Raw genomic sequence first — 25,343 nt, 5'->3', positions numbered from 1 at the left:
AGAGCACCCGGAGAGAACCCACGCAGTCATGGGGAGAACGTACAAACTTTGTACAGACTGTACCCGCAGTCAAGATCAAACCCGGGTCTTTGGTGTTGTTACGGGCCTGTCCCACTTACGCGACCTTTACAGGCGACCGCCGGCACCCGTGATAGGTCGCCAAAACTTTCACCATGTTGAAAATTCAGCAGCGACCAGAAAGGAGCGACGACTCTTTGGAGACTTCTCACGACCATAGGAAACCTCTCACGACCATACAGGCTGGCCTGACCATCCTATGGTCATGAGAGGTCACCCGCGACATGTCGCCAGAGGTCGCCTGTATGGTCATGAGAGGTCTCCAAAGAGTCGTAGCATCTTTCTGGTCACCGCTGAATTTTCAACATGTTGAAAATTTCGCCGTCTCCAGCAAGTAAAGGGGTGGACAGGCTAGATGCAGGAAGATTGTTCCCGATGTTAGGGAAGTCCAGGACAAGGGGTCACAGCTTAAGGATAAGGGGGAAATCCTTTAAAACCGAGATGAGAAGAACTTTTTTCACACACAGAGAGTGGTGAATCTCTGGAACTCTCTGCCACAGAGGGTAGTTGAGGCCAGTTCATTGGCTATATTTAAGAGGGAGTTAGATGTGGCCCTTGTAGCTAAGGGGATCAGGGGGTATGGAGAGAAGAAAGGTACGGGATACTGAGTTGGATGATCAGCCATGATCATATTGAATGGCGGTGCAGGCTTGAAGGGCCGAAGGCCTACTCCTGCACCTAATTTCTATGTTTCTATGTAAAGGTCGCGTAAGTGGGACAGGCCCTTAAGGCAGCAACTTTAACGCTTGCACCGTTGTGCCGGCTTGTGTTTACAGGCCTGTTATGCTGCTGCAAGTAAGAATGTCATTGTACCTATCGTAGGTGCATATGACAATTCTAGACTCTGCACCAAACGGACTCACGTCATATCCATTGTTGCGAATGCCTCGTCGTGACTTCTCCCGCGTGACCAGCAGATCCATCTCGGTGCCACCCAGACTCGGACTGTTCAGGGACTGCCTGCTCCTGTACACCGTGTTCTTCACCTGCGACTGCCTGCGTGGATTCCAGATACATCAAAACAAGAGAACAATTAACGCACTTGCAGCGGGAAGCTGGAACACCGTCACTTGGAACGGACAATCGCTTTGCAACATGCCCCCGCACTGCAGGAACTGGGTTTAATTTAGTTTAACATAGAGATACAGCGTGGAAACAGGCCCTTCGGCCCACCAAGTCCGTGCTGACCAGCGATCCCCGCCCATTAACACTATCCTACACACACTAGAAACAATTTTACATTTATAGACAGTAGACAATAGGTGCAGGAGTAGGTCATTCGGCCCTTTGAGCCAGCACCGCCATTTGATGTGATCATGGCTGATCATCCCCAATCAATACCCCGTTCCTGCCTTCTCCCAATATCCCCTGACCACTATTTTTAAGAGCCCTATCTAGCTCTCTCTTGAAAGCATCCAGAGAACCCTGCCTCCTTTATACATTTATACCATGCCATTAGCCTTACAAACCTGTACGTCTTTGGAGTGTGGGAGGAAACCGAAGATCTCGGAGAAAACCCACACAGGTCACGGGGAGAACGTGCAAACTCCATACAGACAGCACCCGCAGTCAGGATCTAACCCAGGTCTCAGGCGCTGTATGGCAGTAACTCTACTGCTGCGCCACCGTGCCACTCTGTTGTAAGCCATGTGCCCACCAAGGCTCCTGACAATGGATGCATCCAACACTCCAATGCTCTTTCAATCCATCTCCCAGTACATGGAACACATAGCATTACAAAGATCTCTGGCCTTTGCTCCAACCATCGCATAGAATCAAAGAGACATACAACATGGAAACAGGCCCGTCGACCCAACTTTTCCACACCGATCAACATTTCCATCTACACTAGTCCCACCTGCCTGCTTTTGGCCTTATTCCTCCAAAGCTGTCATACCCATGTACCTGTCTAATTGCTTCTTAAAAGTTGCGAGAGTCCCTGCTTCAACCACCTCCTCCAGTAGCTCCTTCCATACAACCACCACCCTTTGCGTGAAAAAGTTGCCCCTCAGATTCCTATAACATTTTTCCCCCGTCACCTTAAACCTAGGTCCACTGGTTCTCGATTCCCCTACTCTGGGCCAGAGAGTCTGTGCATCCACCGGATGTATTCCTCTCGTGATTTTGTACACCCCTATAAGACCACCCCTCATCCTCCTGCATCCTAGCCTGCTCAACCTCTCCCTGAAGCTCAGACCCTCGAGTCTTGGCAAAACTCTTGTAAATCTTCTCTGCACCCTCTCCTCTGTCCATCTTATTCTTGTCATGCTTTGTCCTGCCTCTCCCCTCAAGCGGAGGACGATGGCTGACCTTAGTGGAACGTCACAACGGCTAACACGAAACAACACGAAATCCCCCCCTCCACACAATCAATCTGAAGAAGGGTCCTGACCAGAAAGGTCACCTATCTATGTTCTCCAGATATGCTGCTTGACCAGTCGGGTTACTCCTGTACTTTTTCCCCTTAGGTGTATTAACCAGCATCTGCAGTTCCTTATTTCTTCATTACCATTGTGGTTATGTTTCTTAATATAGGCCACAGAAGCTCATGCTACCTCAGCAGAACCTCGTTCGTAGTTCTACCTACTTCACTGCTGCCTACATGATGGATTTCCATGACCATCACTGTATAATGGGCATGCACTAAGATTGAAGGACATGGAGAACATTTCTTAGCCCCCCCAACCCCCCCCCCCCCCCCCCCCCGGATCAGGACCCCCCCCCATGATGTCCAAGACGACCGGAGACCCTTTTCTGCGGCAGCCTTCATCCGCCTTCCCAGCCGTTGTGACGTTCCACTAAGGTCAGCCATCGTCCTCCGCTTGTTCCACCGTTGAGGTCTTGGTTGTGTTGTTCTTTGTCAGAGACCTCCCCCTCGACCTTACCGCCATGGGTGGCCCTACCAGGAGCATAGCTCCAGACGGCATCGCTCTCGGGATCTCAGGACCCCACCATGACAAGGAGACAATCCACGGAGATATTGGCAAAATATTGGCAAAATAACAAGAGTGTCGTTTGGACTGAGGAAGGGTCTCGACCCGGGACGTCACCCATTCCTTCTCTCCAGAAATGCTGCCTGTCCCGCTGAGTTACTCCAGCTTCCTTGTGTCTATCTTGGGTTTAAACCAGCATCTGCAGCTCCTTCCCACACATTTCCAGCCAATCCTCAGTGAACAAAAGGAAAACGTTCCTCAAATGCGCAACATCAAGCGGCGTTTTGGACATTGGAAAAGCTGGGCGAAACGCGGCACAGATACTTTGATGCAATGCATTCCTCGAAGCGGAGAGCAGCACCACACTGGAGCAAAGAATAGCTTTGTAAAATGAAGACAGTGCAACCCAAAGATTACATTGCATTAAAGTCAAACTCCGCTAGTCCACTGGCTGACCGTTTAGAAATCCCGATGGTTCTGCACCAGACTCACCACTTAGTCGGTGGGCGGCGCGGCTCTGGCCAGCAGCGGCCTCTGCAGTCTGTCCGCGTTTTATTATTTTCTGTCTGTGTTTTAATGTAGTTTTTGTTATTTTTTTGTTGGGGGGTGTGTGTGTGTGGGGGGGTGGGGGTGGGGTGGGGGGGAAACTTTTTAAATCTCTCCCTGCACTGGAGACCCGACCTTTTCTCGTCGGGTTTCCGTTGTCGTTGGGGCCGCAACAGGAGCGGCCTCCCTTGGGGACTCTGGTGGCTACAACTCACCGTCGCCGTCGCGGGGCTAGCCGAGTCCGGAACGGTTGGATGGAGGAGCGCTGCTGCCTGCTGCTCCTGCTGCTGCGGAACGACCGGAAAGTCGGAGGCCCCCAACGACAGGTCTGTGGACGGCGGCACCGGGAGCCCGCGGCAAATGGAGGGAGACCGCTTTTCAAGGGGCTCTCGCTGGGCGACTTCCCCCGCCCGAGTTGCGGGGTTGAAAGCTCCTGGAGCGGGGCCTGACACCACTGCCCCGCGCGGCTTGGAATGGCCGCGGGACTCTGCGAGCGCACACCGGGGGCTCTAACACCAAGACCTGGTGTGCGACCTCGCACCACCCGGCGTGGCTTAAATGGTCGCGGGACAATTGCCATCGCCAGCCGGGGGCTTTGACTTTGACTCTGACATCGGGGGGGGGGAGAGTACAGTGGAGAGATAAGTTTATTTGGCCTTCCATCACAGCGATGTGATGGATGTTTATGTAAATTATGTTGTGTCTTGGGTCTATGTGTTTGTATGTATGGCTGCAGAAACGGCATTTCGTTTGGACTTCAAGGGGTCCAAATGACAATAAATGTATCTTATCTCTTATCTTATCTTATCTTATCTTATCTCTTAGTTCAAGTTTACAATCTCTGCTTGCTCTCACCCATGTTCCTGTCCTCTCTTCTTCCTCCTTCACCCCAATTCTTGCGCTCTCTACCATTCACCCTTGCACCAGTTCCTGTGCTCTCTCTTCCACTCACCCCCACACTGGTTCCTGCCTTCTCTTCTACCTCCCTCATCCCAGTTCCTCACCTCCGTCACCCCGATTCCTGCTCTCTCGTCCACTCATCCTTCTACCGGTTCCTGTGCGCTCTCTTCCACATCCTTGCACTGGCTCCTGCGCTCTACACCACTCATCCTTGCACTGGCTCCTGCCCTCTCTACCACTCAACCCTTCCCGCCCAGCCCTGCCCTGCCCCCAGGTATCTCATGCTCCGTAGTCCTCACCTGTTTCTGGCTTCAGAGAAGGTGGATGAACCCCGCACCTCAGCCTCCAGTGCTCGGCCCCTTCCATCTTCCATCTGCCCCTTCTCGTAGACCTTCCTCTGCTGCTCCAAGCTGGGCTGGTTGTTCTCAAACTCGGGAAAGTCATAATAGCCTTTCCTCTTGGCCTTCAGGCGGAGCTTGTTGCGATAGTGCTCAATGTCAGACTTCTGCTTCAGAGCTTTGCTCACCTTGTGGGGACAAAAAGATTCCAATTCAATGATTCAATGGCACTGTCTTGTCACACGTACGTAGGTACATGCGTAGCGCTTTGTTTTGGTAAAACCATACAGCGGACCTCACCTGGGCGGTATACAAGTGACGCCACGGTTTGGTACTGGCAAAGTTGGAATAGTCCACGGAACAGTCGTATCTACTGCCTCCCCCTCCCCCTCCCCACCTACAGGGTCTCCCCTTCGTTCTCAGCGAGCCACCGCTGGGTGCCCCGGCAATAAAGAGTTTAATTTACCATACTACCTTTTATGGATTTACAAACATCTCAAAATATATTACATATAACCATATTTTGATATGTTTTTGAAGAGTGGCCACCATGGTAGGTTAGTACTGCTCATCTGTGAACAGCAATCTCCCATAAATAATGGTACGACAAGGGAAAGATATTATAGAGGTGTACTAGATCATGAGAGCAATAGATAGGGTACGTGCAGAGTAGTTTACCCAGAGGAATCGTGACCCAGAGGACATATGTTTAAGGTGAGGAGGGGGGGGCAAATTTAATAAGAAGCTGAGGGGCAACTTTCCTACAGAAAAGGTGGTGGATGTATGGAACGAGCTGCCTGAGGACGTAGTCCAAGCAGGGACTGTTGCAACATTTAAGGAATATTTAGACAGGTAAGGAGGACCTGGCGTGGGGGAGGGGTAGGAGAGAGCAAAGGAGGGCGGTCCGGTAAGTGGAGAGGTGTCAGGGATTATGGGGAGAAGGCAGGAGAATGGGATTAGGAGGGAGAGATAGATCAGCCATGATTGAATGGCAGAGTAGACTTGATGGGCCAAATGGCTTAATTCTGCTCCTATTTCTTATGTCCTTATGGCTTTGTGACCCTGTCAGTGCCCTTTATGTGGCGACTATTTGCATACCGTGGGTATGCAAGCAAAGAATTCCACTGTGACTTGTCACGTGTGAGAATAAAGTATTGAATCAATTGATCCAACTTACCTCCCCGTTGACTGCTGGTATCTCGGGACTCTTCTCTGAGCCGGACTGGGTATACCCGGTTTGTGCGGTCAGCGGCTTAATAGACAGGAGCTGGACGGACCCCGAGGGCGTGTCAAAAGGATCGTCCGACGTCTTGGACACGTGCTCAAACAAGGTGGCACTCTCCTCCTCGTCGCTCACCGCGACTGAGAGCCACCATACGCCGTATGCCAGGTCATGGCGAAGGAAAAGACAAAAGGAAAAATGATTCAACGGAACGATACAAAAACTTCCCAACAAACTCTCGATTGGAAATCCTTTCTATCCGGTCAAAACAAGCTTGTACGCGATCACGTCGAGGAAAGAACGTTCACTGCCTCAAGTTAATAATGGGAGCAGAGGCATATTGGTAAATTATCAGGCATATTGCCAAAAGATGAGATCAGTGAAACATCTCCTCTTGATTACCTGGGCAACATACTGATGCAAGATTCAAGATTCAAGATTCAATTTAATTGTCATTTGGACCCCTTAAGGTCCAAACGAAATGCCGTTTCTGCAGCCATACATTACAAACAAATAGACCCAAGACACAACATAATTTACATAAACATCCATCACATCGCTGTGATGGAAGGCCAAAAAAACTTATCTCTCCACTGCACTCCCCCCCCCCCCGATGTCAGAGTCAAAGTCAAAGCCCCCGGCTGGCGATGGCGATTATCCCGCGGCCATTAAAGCCACGCCGGGTGGTGCAAGGTCGCACACCGGGTCTTGGTGTTAGAGCCCCCGGCGTGCGCTCGCAGAGTCCCGCGGCCATTCCAAGCCGCACGGGGCGGTGATGTCAGGCCCCGCTCCAGGAGCTCTTCGACCCCGCAACTCGGGCGGGAGAAGTCGCCGTTGCAGGAGCCCTGAAAAGCGATCTCCCTCCAGGGACCTGCGGGCTCCCGGTGCCGCCGTCCGCCAGACCCGCAGTTGCAGCCTCCGAATCTCCGGAGGTCGGGCCGCAGCAGCAGCAGCGCTCCACCACCGCTCCACCCACTCCGGACTCGGCCAGCTCCGCGACGGTGAGGTGAGTCGTCGGCACCAGAGTCCCCGGTCAGCACTGTGGCTGGGATTGAACATGGGTCGCTGGTGCTGTAAAGTTGTGACTCCACTGCTGTGCCCGTGTGGTGCTGTTCTATCGCAGTAGTTAGAACATAGAACAGCACCACACGGGCACAGCAGTGGAGTCACAACTTTACAGCACCAGCGACCCAGGTTCGATCCCAGCCACGGGTGCGGTCTGTACGGAATTTGTACGTTCTCCCTGTGACCGCGTGGGTTTTCTCCGAGATCTTCGCCACTAAACCTACCCTATCCATGTACCGGTCTAAATGTTCCTTAAACGTTGCGATATTACCTGCAACTGTAACATAACATCCCAACTACCAACTTGATGCCCTGATTGATGAAGGCCAAGGTGCCAAAAGCATTCTTCCCCACCCTGTTCACCTGAGATGTAATTCTCAGCAAACTATGTATTTGTACTCCTTGGTCCATCTGTTCCACAACTCTTGCAGACTCCACTCAGTGTCAGTCCCCACTGGCTCCAACCTCTCTTCGTACATTAACACCTTCATCTCAGGAATCAATTCAAATGGGCTTTCTCTGCACCGTCCCCAAGTCATTGACTTGACTCTTGACTCTCTTAACTAAAGCAGGAGCACTTTGCTTAATTACGAATCCATACCCATACAAACGTCTGCTAGATCCTCTGCTTTCAGTAGGACAAAAGCACGCTGCAGAGGACAAATGCATTTCAGTGAGGATTTTGCTCAGACCTTTTATTTATAGAGTTTTAATAGCAGAGAAATTAATCTAATGTGACAAGTACTTCAATTGCCAAGGCATACATGGCCAAGGAGCAGGTGCTTGTAAAAGTGACTGGTATAGATGGTCATCATGGGCATGTTGGGCTGTACGGATTTTATCTGTGCTGTACAACTCTGTGACTACTAAGCATTGACACTGGTATCAACAAGGCCAATATCTGCAGGAAGTTCAGTTCCGTTCAGGTTAGTTTATTGTCACGTGTACCGAGGTACAGGGAAAAGCTTTTGTGGCGTGCTAACCAGTCAGCGGAAAGACAATACATGATTACAATCGAGCCATTCACAGTGTACAGATGCATGATAAAGGAATAACGTTTAGTGCAAGGTAAAGCCGGTAAAGTCCGATCACAGATATTCGAGTGTCCCTGATGAGGTAGTTAGTAGTTCAGCACTGCTCTCTGGTTGCTGCTGGGTGGTTCAGTTGCTTGGTGATAGCTGTGAAAAAACTGTCCCTGAATCTGGAGGTGTGCATAGTCACACTTCTGTACCTTTTGCCCGATGGGAGGGGGAAGAAGAGGGGAGTGGCCAGGGTACGAATCATCCTTGATTATGCTGCCGGCCTTGCCGAGGTAGCATGAAGGAACGGCAAATGCTGGTTTAAACCGACGATGGATACAAAATGCTGCCATAACTCAGCGAGTCAGGCTGCATCTCCGGAGAGAAAGAACAGTGTCGACCCGGAATGTCATATATTCCATACCCGCTGAGTTAAGGGCCTGTCCCACTTGGGCGTCATTTGCGCGTCATTTACGTGACATCGTTTACGCATCGTGATGCGCGCATGGTGCATGGTGACGTAGGCAGTGACGCACGATTTTGGGATGTACAAAATCTCAGCAGTTTGTAGTCCATCGAAGGCCAATATCTGTCTGGACCTTTCTACGAACAATAATTAGCGGAGCGTCGGTGAATGAATGCAGATGAAAAGTACGTTTTGCATGTTCAGAATCTGACGAATGCAGAGAGATTCACTGATAGCTGTGTTAAGCATGAAACTGACATCATGAATTGCCATTTGATGTAAGCAGCTCCCACTCCTACCATCTACTTGTCTCATCAATGACACTCCAATCCAAAAGGTGATCAATAATTCCACATCTATATTGACTGCCTGTCGTGCTCACATTCAATGCCTTTTCATCAAACTCCTTAACTACAAAATATCCCTTTTACTTCAAAACCAAACAAAAAGGCTTGCTGTTCAAATTGAAACAAGAATCGAATAAATATTTCAGTGTGTGCTTTTTAAAATATCGTGTCATTGATCATTGTGACACAGAGAAGAGGCCCTTCGGTCCATTCGGTGCAAGCTAGCAGGCAGCAGGGAAAAACAGGTGACTTGATTAGAACGGGTGTCATGGTTTATGGGGAGAAGGTAGGAAAATGGGATTAGGAGGCAGAGATCAGCCACGATTGAATGGCGGAGTGGACTAGATGGACCGAATGACAAATCCTCCATAGATCTGTGGAGGCACAGTATCGCTGTGGTAGAGTTGCTGCCTTACAGCGCCAGAGGCCCGGGTTCGATCATGACTATGGGGGCTGCCTGTACAGAGTTTTGTGTTCTCGTTGTGACTGCGTGGGTTTTCTCTGGGTGCTCCGGTTTCCTCCCACACGTACAGGTTTGTAAGTTAATTGGCTTCTGTAAATTGTAAATTGTTCCTAGTGTGTGGGGTCGTTCTAGTGTACGGGGTGAGCGCTGGTCGGCGCGGACTCGTTGGGCCGAAGGGCCTGTTTCCACGCAGTATCTCTAAAGTCTAAAGTAAAGCTACTCTCTCATTCAGCCTCTGTGTTGGAGCCTTGATTTATTTGAGGTGTATATAAGCTGCTGAGAAAAATGGACAGATTGATTTAAAAAAATACAGAGTTGTCGGGCTGTATGGAAACAGGCCCTTCAGCCCATCTTGTCCATGCTGACTATAGGGTGACTGCAACTGACCTTAATCTTCCTTCTAAAACCTGGTAGTCAGTACTTCAATTATAACATTCTGCACTGTCCCCACTGTCTGAATGATATTGACAGCAAATGCAAGCTGTAAGAATCAATTTAATAGATTTTCATGAGGTAGTGATTTTACAAACGTGCGCTTGGGAGTTCTATTTCGGTCTCTGGATCAGCTCCAGTCTAGGTCGGGCAATGCAAGGAACTCTTCCTCACAAGTACATTTGGGAAATGGTGAGGGGGCATTTTTTGAGAAAGACACAGTGGCACGGTGGTGCAGTAGTGGAACTGCTGCCTAACAGCACCAGAGGGGTGGGAGATTGCAACCTTCACGTGGTCCGCCCTGTTTCAACGAATGCAATCGACCTGCCGTGCACAATCAAATAAGATCAAATAGAACAAGTTGTCCTGCAACTTTAGGCTGTGCACGCCATACGCAAGAAGAAGAAGACAGCACCAGAGACCCAGGTTCGATCCTAACTGCTGGTCATGTCTGTGAGGAGCTTGTACATTGTACGGAGCTTGATCTGCGTGGGTTTTCTCCGAGATCTTCGGTTTCCTCCCACACTCCAAAGAATTACAGGTTTGTAGGATAATTCGCTTGGTATAAATGTAAATTGTCTCTAGTGTGTGTAGGATAGTGTCAATGTGCGGATCGCTGGTCGGCGCTGACTCGGTAGGCCGAAGTGTCTGTTTCCACGCTATATCTCTAAACTAAACTAAACATACAGCGTGGAATCAGGTCTTTCAGCCCAACTTGTCCACACCGACCAACATGTCCCATCTACACTAGTCCCACATGCCTGCATTTGGCGCATATCCCTCTAAATCTGTCCAATCCATGAACCTGTCCAATTGCTTTGTGAACATTGCGATAGCCCCTGCTTCAACTACCTCCGCCGGCAGCCCGTTCCATACACCCACCACCCATTGTGTGAAAATGTTACCCCTCAGGTTCCAATAAAATCGTTCCCCCTTCACCTTAAACCTATGGCCTCTGATTCTCAATACCCCTACTCTGGGCAAGAGACTGTGCATCTACCCAATCTATTCATAAGATCATAAGTGATAGAAGCAGAATTAAGCCATTCGGCCCATCAAGTCTACTCCACAATTCAATCATGGCTGATCTATCTTTCCCTCTCAGCCCCATTCTCCTGCCTTCTCCCCATAACCCCCGACACCTGTACTTATCAAGAATCCTTCGATTTCTGCCTTAAAAATATCCATCGACTTGCACTCCACATCTTTCTGTGGCAATGAATTCCACAGATTCACCACCCACTGACTAAGAAATTCCTCTTCATCTCCTTCATCTCATGATTTTATATGACATCTTTCCAACTTGAGAATATTGTGTAGATTGGAGAGAAAGGGGCAATTTGAAATCCAAGAGTTTTCACACCAAGGTGTGGCTTAACTAAGACTCTACCCTACGACTCTATAGTGGTGAAGATAAAATATCCCTCAGCACTAGGTGGACTTCTCCTCAATGCCTTGACTGTTATTCATCACTGAAGAAGACCTCGCCAGTGTTTCTGGAAGCTTGCGGTCTAGAAATTATCGAACACATAAAATTAACTGCCCTGTTCCTCAGAGAGCAGCAAAAAGCAAACTTCATTGATGTGAAGTACTTTGGGATATCTTGTGCTGTGATTGAATAGTTTAATTAGCCAAAGTAATCAATGTAAATGCATCTGCAGGTTGATAGTGATGCCGTGTTACTAACAAACACATTCAGCCTCGGCCTTAAACTAATTTTGACATTAATTTTCTAGGTCAATGTGCCATTGCTGTATGAGGTTCCAGCTCATCTTCTGCAAAATCTCATAGAACGTAGAGCAGTCCAGCAAAGGAACAGGCCCTTCGGCCCACAATGCTTGTGCCAAACATGATGCCAAGTTAAAAAAACTCCTTTGCCTGCACAAGATCCAGATCCTTCTGTTTCCTACATATAACGGCGGCACGGTGGCACATCTGCCTCCACCACCACACCTGGCAAAACTTGTCCCGCACATTTTGTTTAAACTTTGCCACTCTCACCTTAATGCAATGCTCGCTAGTTTTTGATATTTCCACTGGGATAAAAAGGTTCCGACTGTCTACCCTATCTATGCCTCTCATAATTTGTATAAAACATCTACCAGTTCTCCTCTACACCTCTGATGCTCCAGAAAAAACAATCCAAGTTTGTCCAACCTGTCCTTCTAGTTAATACCTTCTAATCCAGGCAGCATTCTGGTAAACCTCCACTGGCAGAATTACATTGACACCAAATGCAGTCATCTCCGGGGCATATTCCAGTCGATGCCTCTTCACTGCACTCCTGAAGCTGTTCTAAGGCTTCGAAACATTGATCTTGCTGTATCATTAACATCGAAGGACGAGTCGCACACTGGCCACTCACTCTTCTCCACTCTCCCATCAGACAAAATGTACAGAAGTGTGAAAACACACACCCTCAGATTCAGGAACAGTTTCTTCCCAGCTGTTGTCAGGCAACTGAATCATCCTACCACAACCAGAAAGCAGTGTGGAACTACGATCTACCTCATTGGTGACTTTGGGACTATCCTTGATCGGACTTGGCTGGCTTCACCTTGCACTAAACGTGACTCCCTTATCATGTATATTTGTGAATACTGTATATACTGTGAATGGCTCGACTGCAATCACGTATTGTCTTTCTGCTGACTGGAAAGCAGGCAACAAATGCTTTTCACTATATCTCGGTACACATGACAATAAACTACACTAAACTAGAAATGTGCAGAAATATTTGACGCAATGGGAAAATGTGTCCAGCAATTATCTAAAGAAGTGGTCCTGTAACCCCAGGAGGTATGAGGTTCTAATTTAGGTTAGCAGAAACCCAGCGATGAAAGGAAAATTAGGTCAATGTTGGCACCAACTGAATTTCAATATAGTTTCTGTTAACCCTTTATTTACCTTGGTCAGCTTAATTTGGCATCTCAGGCACCTTATTTTTTAGGACACTAGAATTTGCAGATGCTGGATTCTTGAACAACAAAACAAAAGTGCTGGAGGAACTCGGTGGGTCAGGCAGCATCTGGGGGGGGAACATGGACAGACGGCGTTTTGGATCGGGACCCTTCTTCAGACTGATGGGGCAGAGGGGAGAAAGCTGGATAACAGAGGTGGGTTTGGGGCAACCCCTGACAAGTGATAGGTGGGTACAGGTGAGGGGGGAGGGAATGAGTGGCAGATGGGTGGAGTATGTGACCAAGCCAAAAGATGAAAAGGGAGTCAGATAAAGAGAGAAGGAGAAGAGTGAAATGTAAAGTCGGAAGGAGGAGGAATGGGTGGAAGGGGGGGGGGGGGGGGGGGGGGGGGGGGGGGGGGGGGGGGGGGAGGGAAGGAGGGGGGATAAAAGGGAAATGTGGTTCTTGGGGATGGGAGATTTGCATATGGAGGAGGGGAAACGATGAGAGTGGCTGCAGTGGTCCCAAAAACCCGATGGTAGGAGAGTGTGCTTACTGGGGTGGGGGAAGGGAAAATATTAGGGGTTAATACATGAAAAATGAAAATGTAATGTTCATACCATTGAGTATGAGCTACCACAGGGTGGCACGGCAGTGAGGCGGTAGAGTTGCTGCCTTACAGCGCCAGAGACCCGTGTTTGATCCAGACAGTTGCTGCTGTCTGTACGGAGTTCGTACGTTCTCCCCATGACTGCATGGAGTCTCCCCCCACACTCCAAAGACGTGCAAGTTTGTAGGTTAATTGGCTTTGGTAAAAGTTGTAAAATTGTCCTTGGTGTGTGTACGTTAGTGCACGGGGTGATCGCTGGTCAGCAGTGACTCCTTGGGCCAAAGGGCGTGCTTCCGCGCTGTATCTGATCGCTGGGGGGGGGGGGGGAGGGGGGATTAAAGGGAGGGGTTTCGGCCCGAAACGTCGCCTATTTCCTTCGCTCCATAGATGCTGCTGCACCCGCTGAGTTTCTCCAGCAATTTTGTGTACCCATGTAGATGGGACATGTTGGTCGGGGTGGGCAAGTTGGCTTGAAGGGCCCGTTTCCACACTATATTTCTCTATGACTCATGTTTGAACCCTATCAATCAGGTGGCTCTCCTGCCTTGGTAGTAAATTGTCTCATAAATGGTGTTTTGCGTAACTGTAACAAACTATGTCTTAACAAAAGGAACAGGTGACATTCAGGGTCAGAACCCTTCTTCAGAGTGAAAGATAGAGAAGGCCACAACAGGACAGGGCTGGCACCAGATGAGCTCAAGATATGCGGGACATAGAACATAATGGCCTATTGTTGGCTGGGGAAGATGCGCTAATGACAGGGATACAAGGATGTGAACAGGACGACTAGGGTGGGGGAGGGGGGAGAGAGGGGACAGGGGAAGAAATGCTGAAGTTACTTGAAATTAGCAACATCAACGTTCTTGCCGCTGGGCTGTCAGCTGCCCAAGCGAAATATGAGGAGCTGTTCCTCCAATTTGCGTGTGGCCTCATTCTGGCAATGGACAGAAAGATCAGTGTGGGCATGGGAAGGGGAGTTAAAATGTTCGGCAACCGAGAGATCGCAAAGGCCAAAATACTCCCAACATTTTGTGTCTATCTTCGGTATCAACCAGCATCTGCAGTTCCATCCTACTCAAACCATCTCGTAATCCTTCCCAATCTGGCTGAACCTCTATCTACACATTTCTCGTATCATGGATCTCACTGTAAATGGATCGGTTGTAATTATGTGTTGTCTTTCTGCTGACTGGTTTGCACGCAGCAAAAGCAAAAGCTTCTCACTGTACCTCGGCACACGTGACAATAAACTAAACTAACTAAAATAAACAAGTGTGTGTAGGATCGTGTTAGTTTGTGGGGATTGCTGGTCAGAGCGGGGACTGATTCCGTGCTATATCTCTAAACTAAACTAAAAAGTCTAAGTAAACTCTGGCGGCTCGTTCCATATACCCACCATCATTTGTTTGACAAAGGTGTCCCTCAGGTTCACATTAAATCATTCCCCCTTCACCTTAAACCTAGGTCCTCTGGTTTTTGATTCCCCTACCCTGGGTGAAAGAACTGAAAAACAATCGGAAGGCAGCTGTGTTTTTGCAACATCTTGGAGGTTTCATGGTAAACAGGACTGCTACTTGCTTGATTTCGAGATGTTTATTGATATTTAAATCTCTCCTATTTCCTACAGCAAATGCCTTCAGATGAGTAGTTGTTCTCCTCCGGGACCCTAACCCATGTTATGTCTCCCATCTGATCATCAGCGGAGCAGGGTAAACGTATTAGAAGAACGCTTGTGACAGTGCAGTAAGATTTAATTACAGGAGGCCTGTGAGTTTCTCTTGAAACAGGCTGCGATAAAATGCTCCAATGCACTAAATCATTCAGTACAGCAACAGCATCTGCAGAACTGAATCGGCTAAAGCAAACATTCAGCACCTCCAGAATAACACGTATCCCAATCCAGAAGAGAGATAGTGTAGTTCCCAGAATTTTTTTTGGTAATGTGTTGCTGTTGTTTTTCCTTATTGAACGAATGTTTCATTATGTGTCTGCACCTTTTGGTGGGGAAGTGTCACAAAATTGCCACATACAGTACCATCCGAAGAGAAGCAGGACGTATTTACAACATATCTCTGAATATTTGTGTGGGAGAGAATGTGCTTCAAGGGCGTAGAGACCTTGGGAGTGCGGTGACAGTAATGAAGCACTCGACTCTCGACATTTATATACACAAGAAGCTGGAGTAACTCAGAGGGTCAGACAGCGTCCCTGGAGAAAAGGAATAGGTGACGTTTCGGGTCCTCAGAATGAGAGTCAGGGGCAGGGGAAACGAGAGATATAGATGGTGATGTGGAGAGATATAGAACAAATGAATGAAAGATATGCAAAAAAAGTAACGATGATAAACTAACCAGGCTATTGTTCGCTGTGGTTCTAGGTGAAAATGAGTTACAGGCAATGAAACACAACAAGGCAATGTTGAAGCCAGTATAACGACTTGGGTGGGGGAGGGACGAAGTGAGAGAGAGGAGCTGCAAGGGTTACTTGACGTTAGAGAAATCAATATTCATACCGCTGGGCTGTAAGCTGCTACATTTGTATTTGCCTTAACCTTTAGGATGTGTTGCTTCCTTAAAGCACCTCACAGCCACAGAGGCTGCATCCCACTAGTCAGTGTTACCGTACAACGGTGAGTAATCTGTGCCCAGCAAGCTTCTACGCACAGTAATTTGATGACGAGACGGTAACCTGTTTAATTTAGTGACGATGGGTGAAAAATGTAAACTGGAAACGCAAGAGACTGCAGATGCCGGAGTGTTGATCAAAACACACAGCGCTGGAGGAACTCAGCAGGTCAGGCAGCATCTGTGGAGGGAAATGAACTTTTTTTGCATACAGTTCAGTGACTATCCTGCTATCCATCAGGCATAATCATACTATGTATGAGAGTTTAAGATAATAGATCACACTGGGCTACCACATTTTAGGCGTCATCTTACATTTGCCTCCACAAAGGCAGCATTTGTGGAGGCAAATGATAAGAGTCTGAACCCTTCTTCCAGACTCTTCATCTCAACTCAAAATGTCACTTGTCCATTTCCCTCCACAGATGCTGCCTGACCAGCTGAGTTCTTCCAGCACTTTGTGTTTTGCACTAGAAGCATCGTCTATCCATTTCCTTCCACAGATGCTGCCTGACCCGCTGAGTTCTTCCAGCACCTTGTGTTTTGCTCAGTGTAAAATGGAAGATGAGGTTCCCTGGGTTTAAGGGAGGCGCAGTGGTGCAGCAGTTGATGGTTCCTGCGACAAGGGTTCGATCCTGACCTGGGACGCTGTCTGAGATGGAGTTTGTACCTTCTCCCTGTGGCTGCGTGGGTTACCCTTGCTGCTGTGATTCCCTCCCACTACCCAAAGGCGCTGTGGGTCAGCAGGTATATCAGCTGCAGTCAATTGCCTGTGGCGTGCAGGTTAATGGTGGAGCCAGGCGGGAATTGATGGGAATGTTAGAGGGATCAGGTTACGGAAGGACAAAATGGTGGAATGGGACTGAAGGGAGAGCTGGCATAGACTCGATGGGCTGAATGGTGCATCTCCATCTTGTGAGAGCAACATGTGAAACTGGGTCAGGACCCTCTTTAGTTTCAGTTTTTTAGATTTTGAGAGACAGAACGGAAACAGGCCATTCAGCCCACTGAGTCCGTGCTGAGCAGCGATCAACGCACGCTAACACTATCCTACACCCACCAGGGTCAATTTACAATTTTACTGTAGCCAATTAACCGACAAACCGGTTCGTCTTTGGAGTGTGTGAGATAACTGAATCTCCCTGGGAAAACCCACGCAGGTCACAGAGAGAACGTACAAACTCCATACAGACAGCATCTGTAGTCAGGATCGAACCCAGGTCTCCGGTGCTGTAAGGCAGCAACTCTACCGCTGCACAACTGTGCCGCCATGCCTGCTTCAGACTCATGATCGACTTCAGGGGCCACCATTTAAGAATAAGGGGTAAGCCATTTAGATCGGAGATGAGAAAACACCTTTTCACACACAGAGGAATTCTCTGCCTCAGAGGGTGGTGGAGGCCGGTTCTCTGGATACTTTCAAGGGAGAGCTGGATAGGGCTATTAAAGATAGCAGAGTCAGGGGATATGGGCAGAAGGCAGGAACGGGTTACTGATTGGGGATGATCAGACATTATCACATTGAATGGTGGTGCTGGCTTGAAAGGCTGAATGGCCTACTGCTGCACCTATTGTCTATTGTCTAAGTCTTCTTAGAAATAGCGTGCTTCTTAGAAAGGGCGGCTGTGGTATGGTTTACACTTGTGGAGAGAGCAGATTGAGCCTCCTATCTGCACAGAGGATTAGTCCCCAGCAATGCGTCATAGACATGTGCACAGCCTAGGAGGTCAAGGGGAGATGTGTCTTAGGAATGGCATGAGACTGCAGGAAGATCCCAACAGGCCAGGCAGCATCTGTGGAGGGAAATGGATAGACAACGTTTTGAGTCGGGGCCATTCTCAGGCTGTCAGTCTGAATAATGACAGCAGTCAGAGGGCGGATCTTGACCCAAAACGTCATCGGTCCATCTCCATCCACAGATTCTTTCTAACCCACTGAGTTCCTTCAGCAGTTCGTGTTTTACTCAAGATTTCAACACCTGGGGTGTCTTGTGTCTATAATCATCGGCATTGGTTTATGGTTGCCACATGTAACAACCTATAGTGAGAAGCTTTATTTTGCGTGCTATGCACTCAAACCCTATTGCACATGAGTACAATTAGGCCATGGAAACGTACAACAGGTAAAGCAAAGTGAATAACATACCAGAGTGCAGAAGACAGTGTCACGGCTACAGAGAAAGTGCAAATAAAAGAAAGTGCAAAGTCTGCAATGAGGTAGGTTGGAAGATCAGGAGCACACCCCCGTTTATGGGAGGACCATTCAGTAGTCTGATAATATTGGGGAAGTAGCTGTTCCTGAACCTGGTGCTACGTGCTTTCAAGCTTTTGTATTTTAGGCCCGACAAGATAGACAAGAAGGAATGACCAGGGTGCAAGTGGTCTTTGATCATGTCGGCTGCTTTCCCCAGGCAACATTAAATATAGAATGGGGTAAATGGGGAAGAGGCTGGTTTTCGTGATGAACTGATGTACACGCACACCCTCTCTGTGATTTTTGTTGCGGTCTTGAGCAGAGCCATCACCAAACCAAAGATAGACGCAAAACGCTGGAGCAACTCAGCTGGACAGGCAGCATCTCTGGAGAGAAGCCCCGAAACGTCACCCATTCCTTCTCTCCAGAGATGCTGCCCGTCCCGCTGAGTTGCTCCAGCAGTTCCTCCTTACACTTAACCAAACCAAGCTGTGTTACATTGCAATGTGATGCATTCTACAATGTATGTGTAGAAGTTGGTAAGAGTCCTTGGGGTCATGCCAAACGTGATTGGGCTTCTGAGGATGTAGAGATGCTCGTGCACTTTCTTGATTGTAACTTCAATGAGTTGGTCAAGGACAGATTGTTGGTAATATTTGTACCTGGAGACTTGGAGCCCACAACCATTTCCACTGAAGCATCATTTATGTTAACTGGGTCACCTACTCCTCTTGAAAACAATATCTCTGTAAACATTTCAGAAACATATCGGCAGATACAAAAATGATAAAGATATAGTCCTACATCTGGCAAATGGGATTCATATAGCTGGGCAATAAGGTCTGAAGAAGGGTCTCGACCTGAAACGCCACCTACTCCTTTCCTCCAGATTTTTGTGTCTATCTTGGGCAAGAAGGGCATGATGGGATAAAGGGCCAGTTTTCTGCACTGTGTTGCAGTGTTAAAACGTTATGTTTCAGTGGGGACTTTTCTGAACAGTGTATAGGACTCTGGCACGCTCAGTAAATGGAGGTTGGCAACGGGGCTTAAATCACTTCCCCATGGATTCCTGCGTGTTTGTGATTTTTTTTTTGCAAATTTCCCTCCTCGGCGGTAGAGGAGAGAAAGGGAGGAAGAGCACGTCCAAACTCGACTCACCATTTTGCTTCTTCAACCCCTCCTGCGCAGTCCTCTGCTGCCCCGTGGCTCTCTCCGGAGAGTCGCTGGTCGAGTCGAGATTTGCTGACTGCTCGCTGAGGATGGAGTCCTGCTCGCTGTGCAACCTGCTGCGAATCACCACGGCAACAAGAGAGTGTCACAAATCCTCCTCTCCCCCCACACACACACACACCAACACCTTCACTCCTTCCCCTCATGTTTTTTTTTTTAAATTTCATCCGCGTCCTGAAGTCTAATGTAATTATTTTAATACAATCATGCCGGAGTGCGCAGAGTTTAATTTATTAATAGGATGATAATGGGAGAAGCATTCACTTCATGCACTTGTCTCTTCAGCTCTCCTTCTTTAAAATGAGTTCTTTCACTGATTTTACCCGCCCACACCAATACATCCTTGTGCAGTCTGTTATCGCGGTTTCTTTTGTGACACCTCTGTTAAACAAATTGCTCCATTTTCCCACCTCAAATGTGCGGCTGAAATATAAATCGTTGTTGTCAGATTATGAGATTTCCCCCCCGCCAAATTACGAAGCATTTTTTTCTTTTTCATTTCAAACGCAACTTCATCTTAATATTTTCACGTCAAGAGACCTGGATACGATCCGGACTGCGGGTGCTCTCTGTACGGAGTTTGTACGTTCTGCCACGTGACCGCGTGGGTTTTCAGCGAGATTTTCGGTTTCCTCCCACACTCCAAAGACGTACAGGTTTTCAGGTTAATCGGCTTGGTACAAATGTCAAATTGTCCCTAGTGTGTGTACGGTAGTGTTAATGTGCGGTGATCGCTGGTCGGTACGGGCTCAGTGGGCCGAAGGGCCTGTTTCTGCACTGTATCTCTAAACGAAACTAATCATCTTTTCCCTTCCACAGTGGTCCAAGTTATACCGTCAGCCTACTGGATTCACACTGCACTCACCTTTTTAATATTTCATGCTTAATTCTATGTATTAACATCCAGTTCACCTAATGAACATGCAATATCACTCTGGCTTGAGTTTCAAGGGAACCTTTCGAGTTTGAGTTTAGTTTATTGTCACGTGTACAGTGAAAATGCTTTTGTTGCGGGCTAACCAGTCAACGGAAAGGCTGCACCTGATTACAATCGAGCCGTCCACTGTGTACTGGTACATGATAAAGGGACTAACATTTAGTGCAAGGTAAAGCTGGTCAAGTCTGATCAAAGAGGGTCCGAGGGTCTCCAATGAGGTAGATAGTGGTTCAAAACTGCTCTTTAGTTGGTGATAGGATGGTTCAGATGCCTGATAGCAGCTGGGAAGAAACTATCCCTGAATCTGGAGGTGTGCGTTTTCACACTTCTATACTTTTAGCCCGATGGGAGAGGGGAGAGACCAGGGAGCGACTCATCCTTGATTATGCTGCTGGCCTTGCCAAGGCAGCGGGAAGTGAAGATGGAGTCAATGTCCTCCAGTCTTCCTAATGCACCTCCAATTCTGGCCCGGACACATTCACAGCATTCATCACTCCACTATCGGCACCTCTCCTGTACCCACCTATCACTTTGTCCCACCCCTACCTCTCTTCTCCAGCTTTCTCCTCCATTTGTCTAAAGAAGGGCCGTGATCCAAAATGTCGCCTGCCAATTACCCACTTCTGATGCTGCATGGCCCGCTGAGTTCCTCCAGCACTTTGTGTTTTGCTCAATGTTCTCACCCCCATTTTTCTTCCTTCTTTACTTCCCCTCTGACCTTTCTGCAATCTCCTTCTCGCAGACTACTCCCATGATCTCAGAGAGTGGATCTTGCAACCCTTATGATCTAGAGTGTATCTTGTTTGACTAAATAATTTTGTAGAGATACAGCGTGGCAACAGGCCCTTCGGCCCACTGACCCATACACCAGTGCTATCCCACACACTAGGGACAATTTACAGAAGCCAATTAACAACCTACAAACCTGCACGTCTTCGGAATGTGCGAGGAACTGGAGAAAACCCACGTGGTCACAGGGGGAACGTGCAAACTCCGTACAGACAGCACCCATAGTCAAGATCGAGCCCGGGTCTCTGGCGCTGTAATATGCCCCTGTTCCACTTAGGAAACCTGAAGACTGGAGACTTTGCGCCCCACCGTGCGGTTCCCGTGCGGTTCCCGGAGGTTTTTGCCATTCTCCTTACCTGCTTCCACTACCTGCAACCTCTGGCAACCACCTGCAACCTCCGGGAACCACACGGAAACCTTGGGTGGGGCGCAAAGTCTCAAGGGGTTTCCGTTCAGGTTTCCTAAGTGGGACTGGGGCAAATTCTACCGCTGCGCCACTGTGCAGCTCCAGTTGAACAACAGCAGAAATCTGGTATCTTAACAGGGGTCCTTACTTTCTGCAGCTTCTGTTGCAACTTCTACCTGGGGAATGGGAACCAGAACGTGTGCAAATGGTGTACATAAAAATCTGCAAAACTGCCACTGTTCCATGAACATGAAATATGGGGTAAGCGCAGGAGGCAGAGCTGTGCAATGATTCACTGCTATGAAAAACAACATAATAAAGAAAGGTTCAGCTTACTTTTGACAAGAAAATTAAGGTTTAGTCTATCAAGCTGTCTATCACAAAATGCTGGAGACACAAGATGCTGGAATCTTGAGCAAAAAGAAAAAGTGCTGGAGGAACTCAGCAGGTCTCCTGTAATTAAATCTTGCTGCACTGTCACAAGCGTTCCTTTTCAGGGGTCTAAAGAAGGGTCCCAACCCAAAATAACTCCAATCCATCCCCTCCACAGATGCTGAAGAAAGGTCTCGATCTGAAACGTCACCCATTCCTTCTCTCCAGAGATGCTGCCTGTCCCGCTGAGTTACTCCAGCTTTTTATGTCTATCTTCCCTCCACAGATGCTGCCTGATTTTCTGTTATTTCAGCACTTTATAACTAACTTCCCTTTTTCAGACTGATCAGATGTACTATCTTTTGATGTATGTGACACTATTTGCCTGGGTTTTACTAGCAGACGATATGAAAGAAATAGGTCGGAAAGGGGCTTCTAAATGTCTATTAAGAATAGCTCAAGATTTTCCCTTGCCCTTCCAGATATGGAATTAAAACTGCAAATCACCATGGTAACTAACCTTGTCTCAGTTCCATTTACCAAGCAACCTGTGCTGATGTCTCCATGACAGGAATACTAGTGTGGCAAGCAAAGTGATCGCATATTCCATTTATAAAAACCTTCTATCAAGTCTCACCCGCCCACATCAGCCGTCAGCCTGGTGCTGACTTTGGAGAGGGTCCAGAGGAGGTTTACGAGAATCATCCCAGGAATGATCGGGTTAATATGTGATGAGCTTTTGAAGGCACTGGGCCTGCACTCTCTGGAGTTTAGAAAGACGGGGGGGGGGGGGGGGGGGGGGGGGACCTAACCAAAACCCTGCCGAATAGTGAACGGCCTAGAGAGGATGTGGAGAGGATGTTTCCACTAGTGGGAGAGTCTAGGACCAGAGGTCATAGCCTCAGATAAAAGGACGTGCCTTCAGAAAGGAGATGAGTGGGAATTTCTTAAGTCAGTGGGTGATGAATCGGTGGAATTCATTGCCATGGAAGGCTGTGGAGGCCAAGTTCATGGATATTTTTAAGACAGAGTTTGATAGATTTATGATTAGTACAGGTGTCAGGGATTACGGGGAGAATGGGGTTGGGAGGGAAAGATAGATCAGCCAAGATTGAATGGTGCAGTAGACGCGATGGACCTCTCCATTTTCTCCAGAGATGTTGCTTGACCCATGTATTTGACTCCAGAGATGCTGCTTGATTCCAGCACATTATTCTCCAAATAGCTGAGATCCATCTTCGCAAATATTCTCTGCATTCTTTCCAGCACAATGGCATTTTAAATACAGCAGGATAACTAAAACGGAACACAATCCAAGTGCGGCCTCACCAACGTCTTGTACAACTGCAAAATAACATACATCCCAATCTCTCTGGAGCGGGAGAAACTGCAGAGCTTGTATTCCATAAGGGACTGGGAACTGGCCACAGTCTCGGTCTCGTCCATCGACTCTATGGGGAGTCCAGTGTTGGGCTGCGGCCAGAGGCAGTCTGGCCACCACTCGTGGCTTCCAAGGTCATAAGCGCCAACAAAAAAATCATGGACGCTGTTCTAAGTCACGCCGACATTATTGATAAGATTCCTTCACAAACCCCCACAACTAGGCTTGTGGGACACTTGGGATGGGAAAACTGACACCCACAAAGGAAAGAAAATGGAAAGCTATATCCTCACCCCGGGCTCTCAGTCAGAAGAAGGGCCTCGACCCGAAACATCACCTATTCCTTTTCTCCAGAGATGCTGCCTGACCCGCTGAGTTACCACTGTTTTTTTCTGTCTATCTTCGCACCCCACTTAGATCTGGCCACACAATGTCCACTAATGCATTTTTAGATGGTGAGTGTAATCCCTGATCATTTTGAAACGTTGTCTCCTTATCTGGATCTCCAAGTGCCCACAGTTTAGTAGAAAGTACTCAAGGAACGTTTTTAACATCCATAGCTCTCTCATCTGCAGGCCAGAATCCTGCAGTCACCCTAACCAGATTAACCTTCAAGGTAGACACAAAATGCTGGAGTAACTCAGCGGGTGAGGCAGCATCTATGGAGAGATGGAATTGGCGACGTTTCGGGTCGAGACCCTTCTTCAGACTTCATGGCCCTGGTGCTTCCCGGATCAGTCCTACAAGGGCTACTTCAAGTTTTAGAGAAATCAATATTGATACAGCTGGGTTGTAAGCTGCCTTCGAATATTGAGACCTTTTACACAAAGAGCTGAGATCCACATCTCATCGGCACCTCTAATCGTGCAACACCCCCCCTCAGCACTGTGACGACTCACAGCCCAGAATGTTGTTGGATCATCCCTAACTGTGTCCAGAACACACCACCTGCCAACACAGCAAGCACTGGACTATGCTTTAACCAACATTTTAATTTAGTTTAGTTTACTTTATTGCCATGTGTACAGTGAAAATTTTGTTGCGTGCTATCCAGTTAGTGGAAAGGCAATACATGTTTACAATCAAGCTGTCCGCCATGTGCAGATACAAGGGAATAAGTTTTAGTGCGGGATAATGTCCAGTAAAGTCTGATTAAAGATAGTCCGAGGGCCTCCAGTGAGGTAAATGGCAACTCAGGACCACTCTCCAGTTGTTGATAGGATGGTTCAGTTGCCTGATTACAGCTGGGAGGAAGCTGGCCCTGAATCTGGAGGTGTGCGTTTTCAAACTGCTGTACCTCTGCCCGAGGGGACTGGGGAAAAGAAGGAGAGACCGGGACGAGACTCATCCCTGATTACGCTGCTGGCTTTGCCGCGGAAGTGTGAAGTGTAGATGGAGTCAATGGAAGGGAGGATGGTTTGTGTGATGGTTTGTCTGAGCTACTTCACTGTACACAATCGAATGCTGAAGTCCATCGTGAAGTCTGACTCCACAATGATTTATTGTGTGTGGGTTCCAAACAGATTGCAAAGTTTCTAACAAAGTAATTTCTTATCTGACCACAATCCTGACCTCTGGTGCCATCCACGTGGAGTTTGCACGTTCTCTCTGTGACGGCGTGGATTTCCTCTAGGTGTTCTGGTTTCTTCCCTCATCCTAAAGACATGCAGGATGGTTTAGGTTAGTTTAGTCTGGGTTAGTTTAGTCTGGGTTAGTTTAGTCTGGGTTAGTTTAGTTTGGGTTAGTTTAGGTTAGTTTAGTCTGGGTTAGTTTAGTCTGGGTTAGTTTAGTCTGGGTAGTTTAGTCTGGGTTAGTTTAGTCTGGGTTAGTTTAGTCTGGGTTAGTTTAGTCTGGGTTAGTTTAGTCTGGGTTAGTTTAGTCTGGGTTAGTTCTAGTCTGGGTTAGTCTAGTCTGGGTTAGTTAGTCTGGGTTAGTTTAGTCTGGGTTAGTTTAGTCTGGGTTAGTTTAGTTCCGAGCTGCAGCATGGAAACAGGCTCATCCGCCCACTGAGTCCGCACCAACTATCGATCACCTTATAACAGTTCTATCTTACACGTTAGGGACAATATAGAGGCCAATTAACCTATGTGGG

At 48.0% G+C, this 25,343-nt stretch overlaps 1 protein-coding gene across 3 annotated transcripts in view; it reads right to left on the bottom strand.

Annotated features, from left to right (window-relative positions):
* LOC129705632 (UPF0606 protein KIAA1549L-like) overlaps positions 1–25,343 on the bottom strand; it is a 140,242-nt gene that overhangs the window by 21,341 nt on the left and 93,558 nt on the right. For 2 of the 3 annotated variants that reach the window (XM_055649283.1, XM_055649281.1), the window contains exons 13-17: positions 24,824–24,907; positions 19,295–19,422; positions 5,973–6,157; positions 4,757–4,983; positions 942–1,074 (exon numbers count right to left, since the gene is read on the bottom strand). In XM_055649283.1, the coding sequence (XP_055505258.1) occupies positions 942–1,074; positions 4,757–4,983; positions 5,973–6,157; positions 19,295–19,422; positions 24,824–24,907 (757 nt within the window). The remainder of the gene's footprint in view (positions 1–941; positions 1,075–4,756; positions 4,984–5,972; positions 6,158–19,294; positions 19,423–24,823; positions 24,908–25,343) is intronic. The other variant, XM_055649282.1, reaches the window with a different exon arrangement.

Source organism: Leucoraja erinacea, chromosome 18 (assembly GCF_028641065.1).
Source record: "Leucoraja erinacea ecotype New England chromosome 18, Leri_hhj_1, whole genome shotgun sequence".
Classification (NCBI taxonomy): domain Eukaryota; kingdom Metazoa; phylum Chordata; class Chondrichthyes; order Rajiformes; family Rajidae; genus Leucoraja; species Leucoraja erinaceus.
This window is presented reverse-complemented; position numbering and strand designations above follow the sequence as displayed.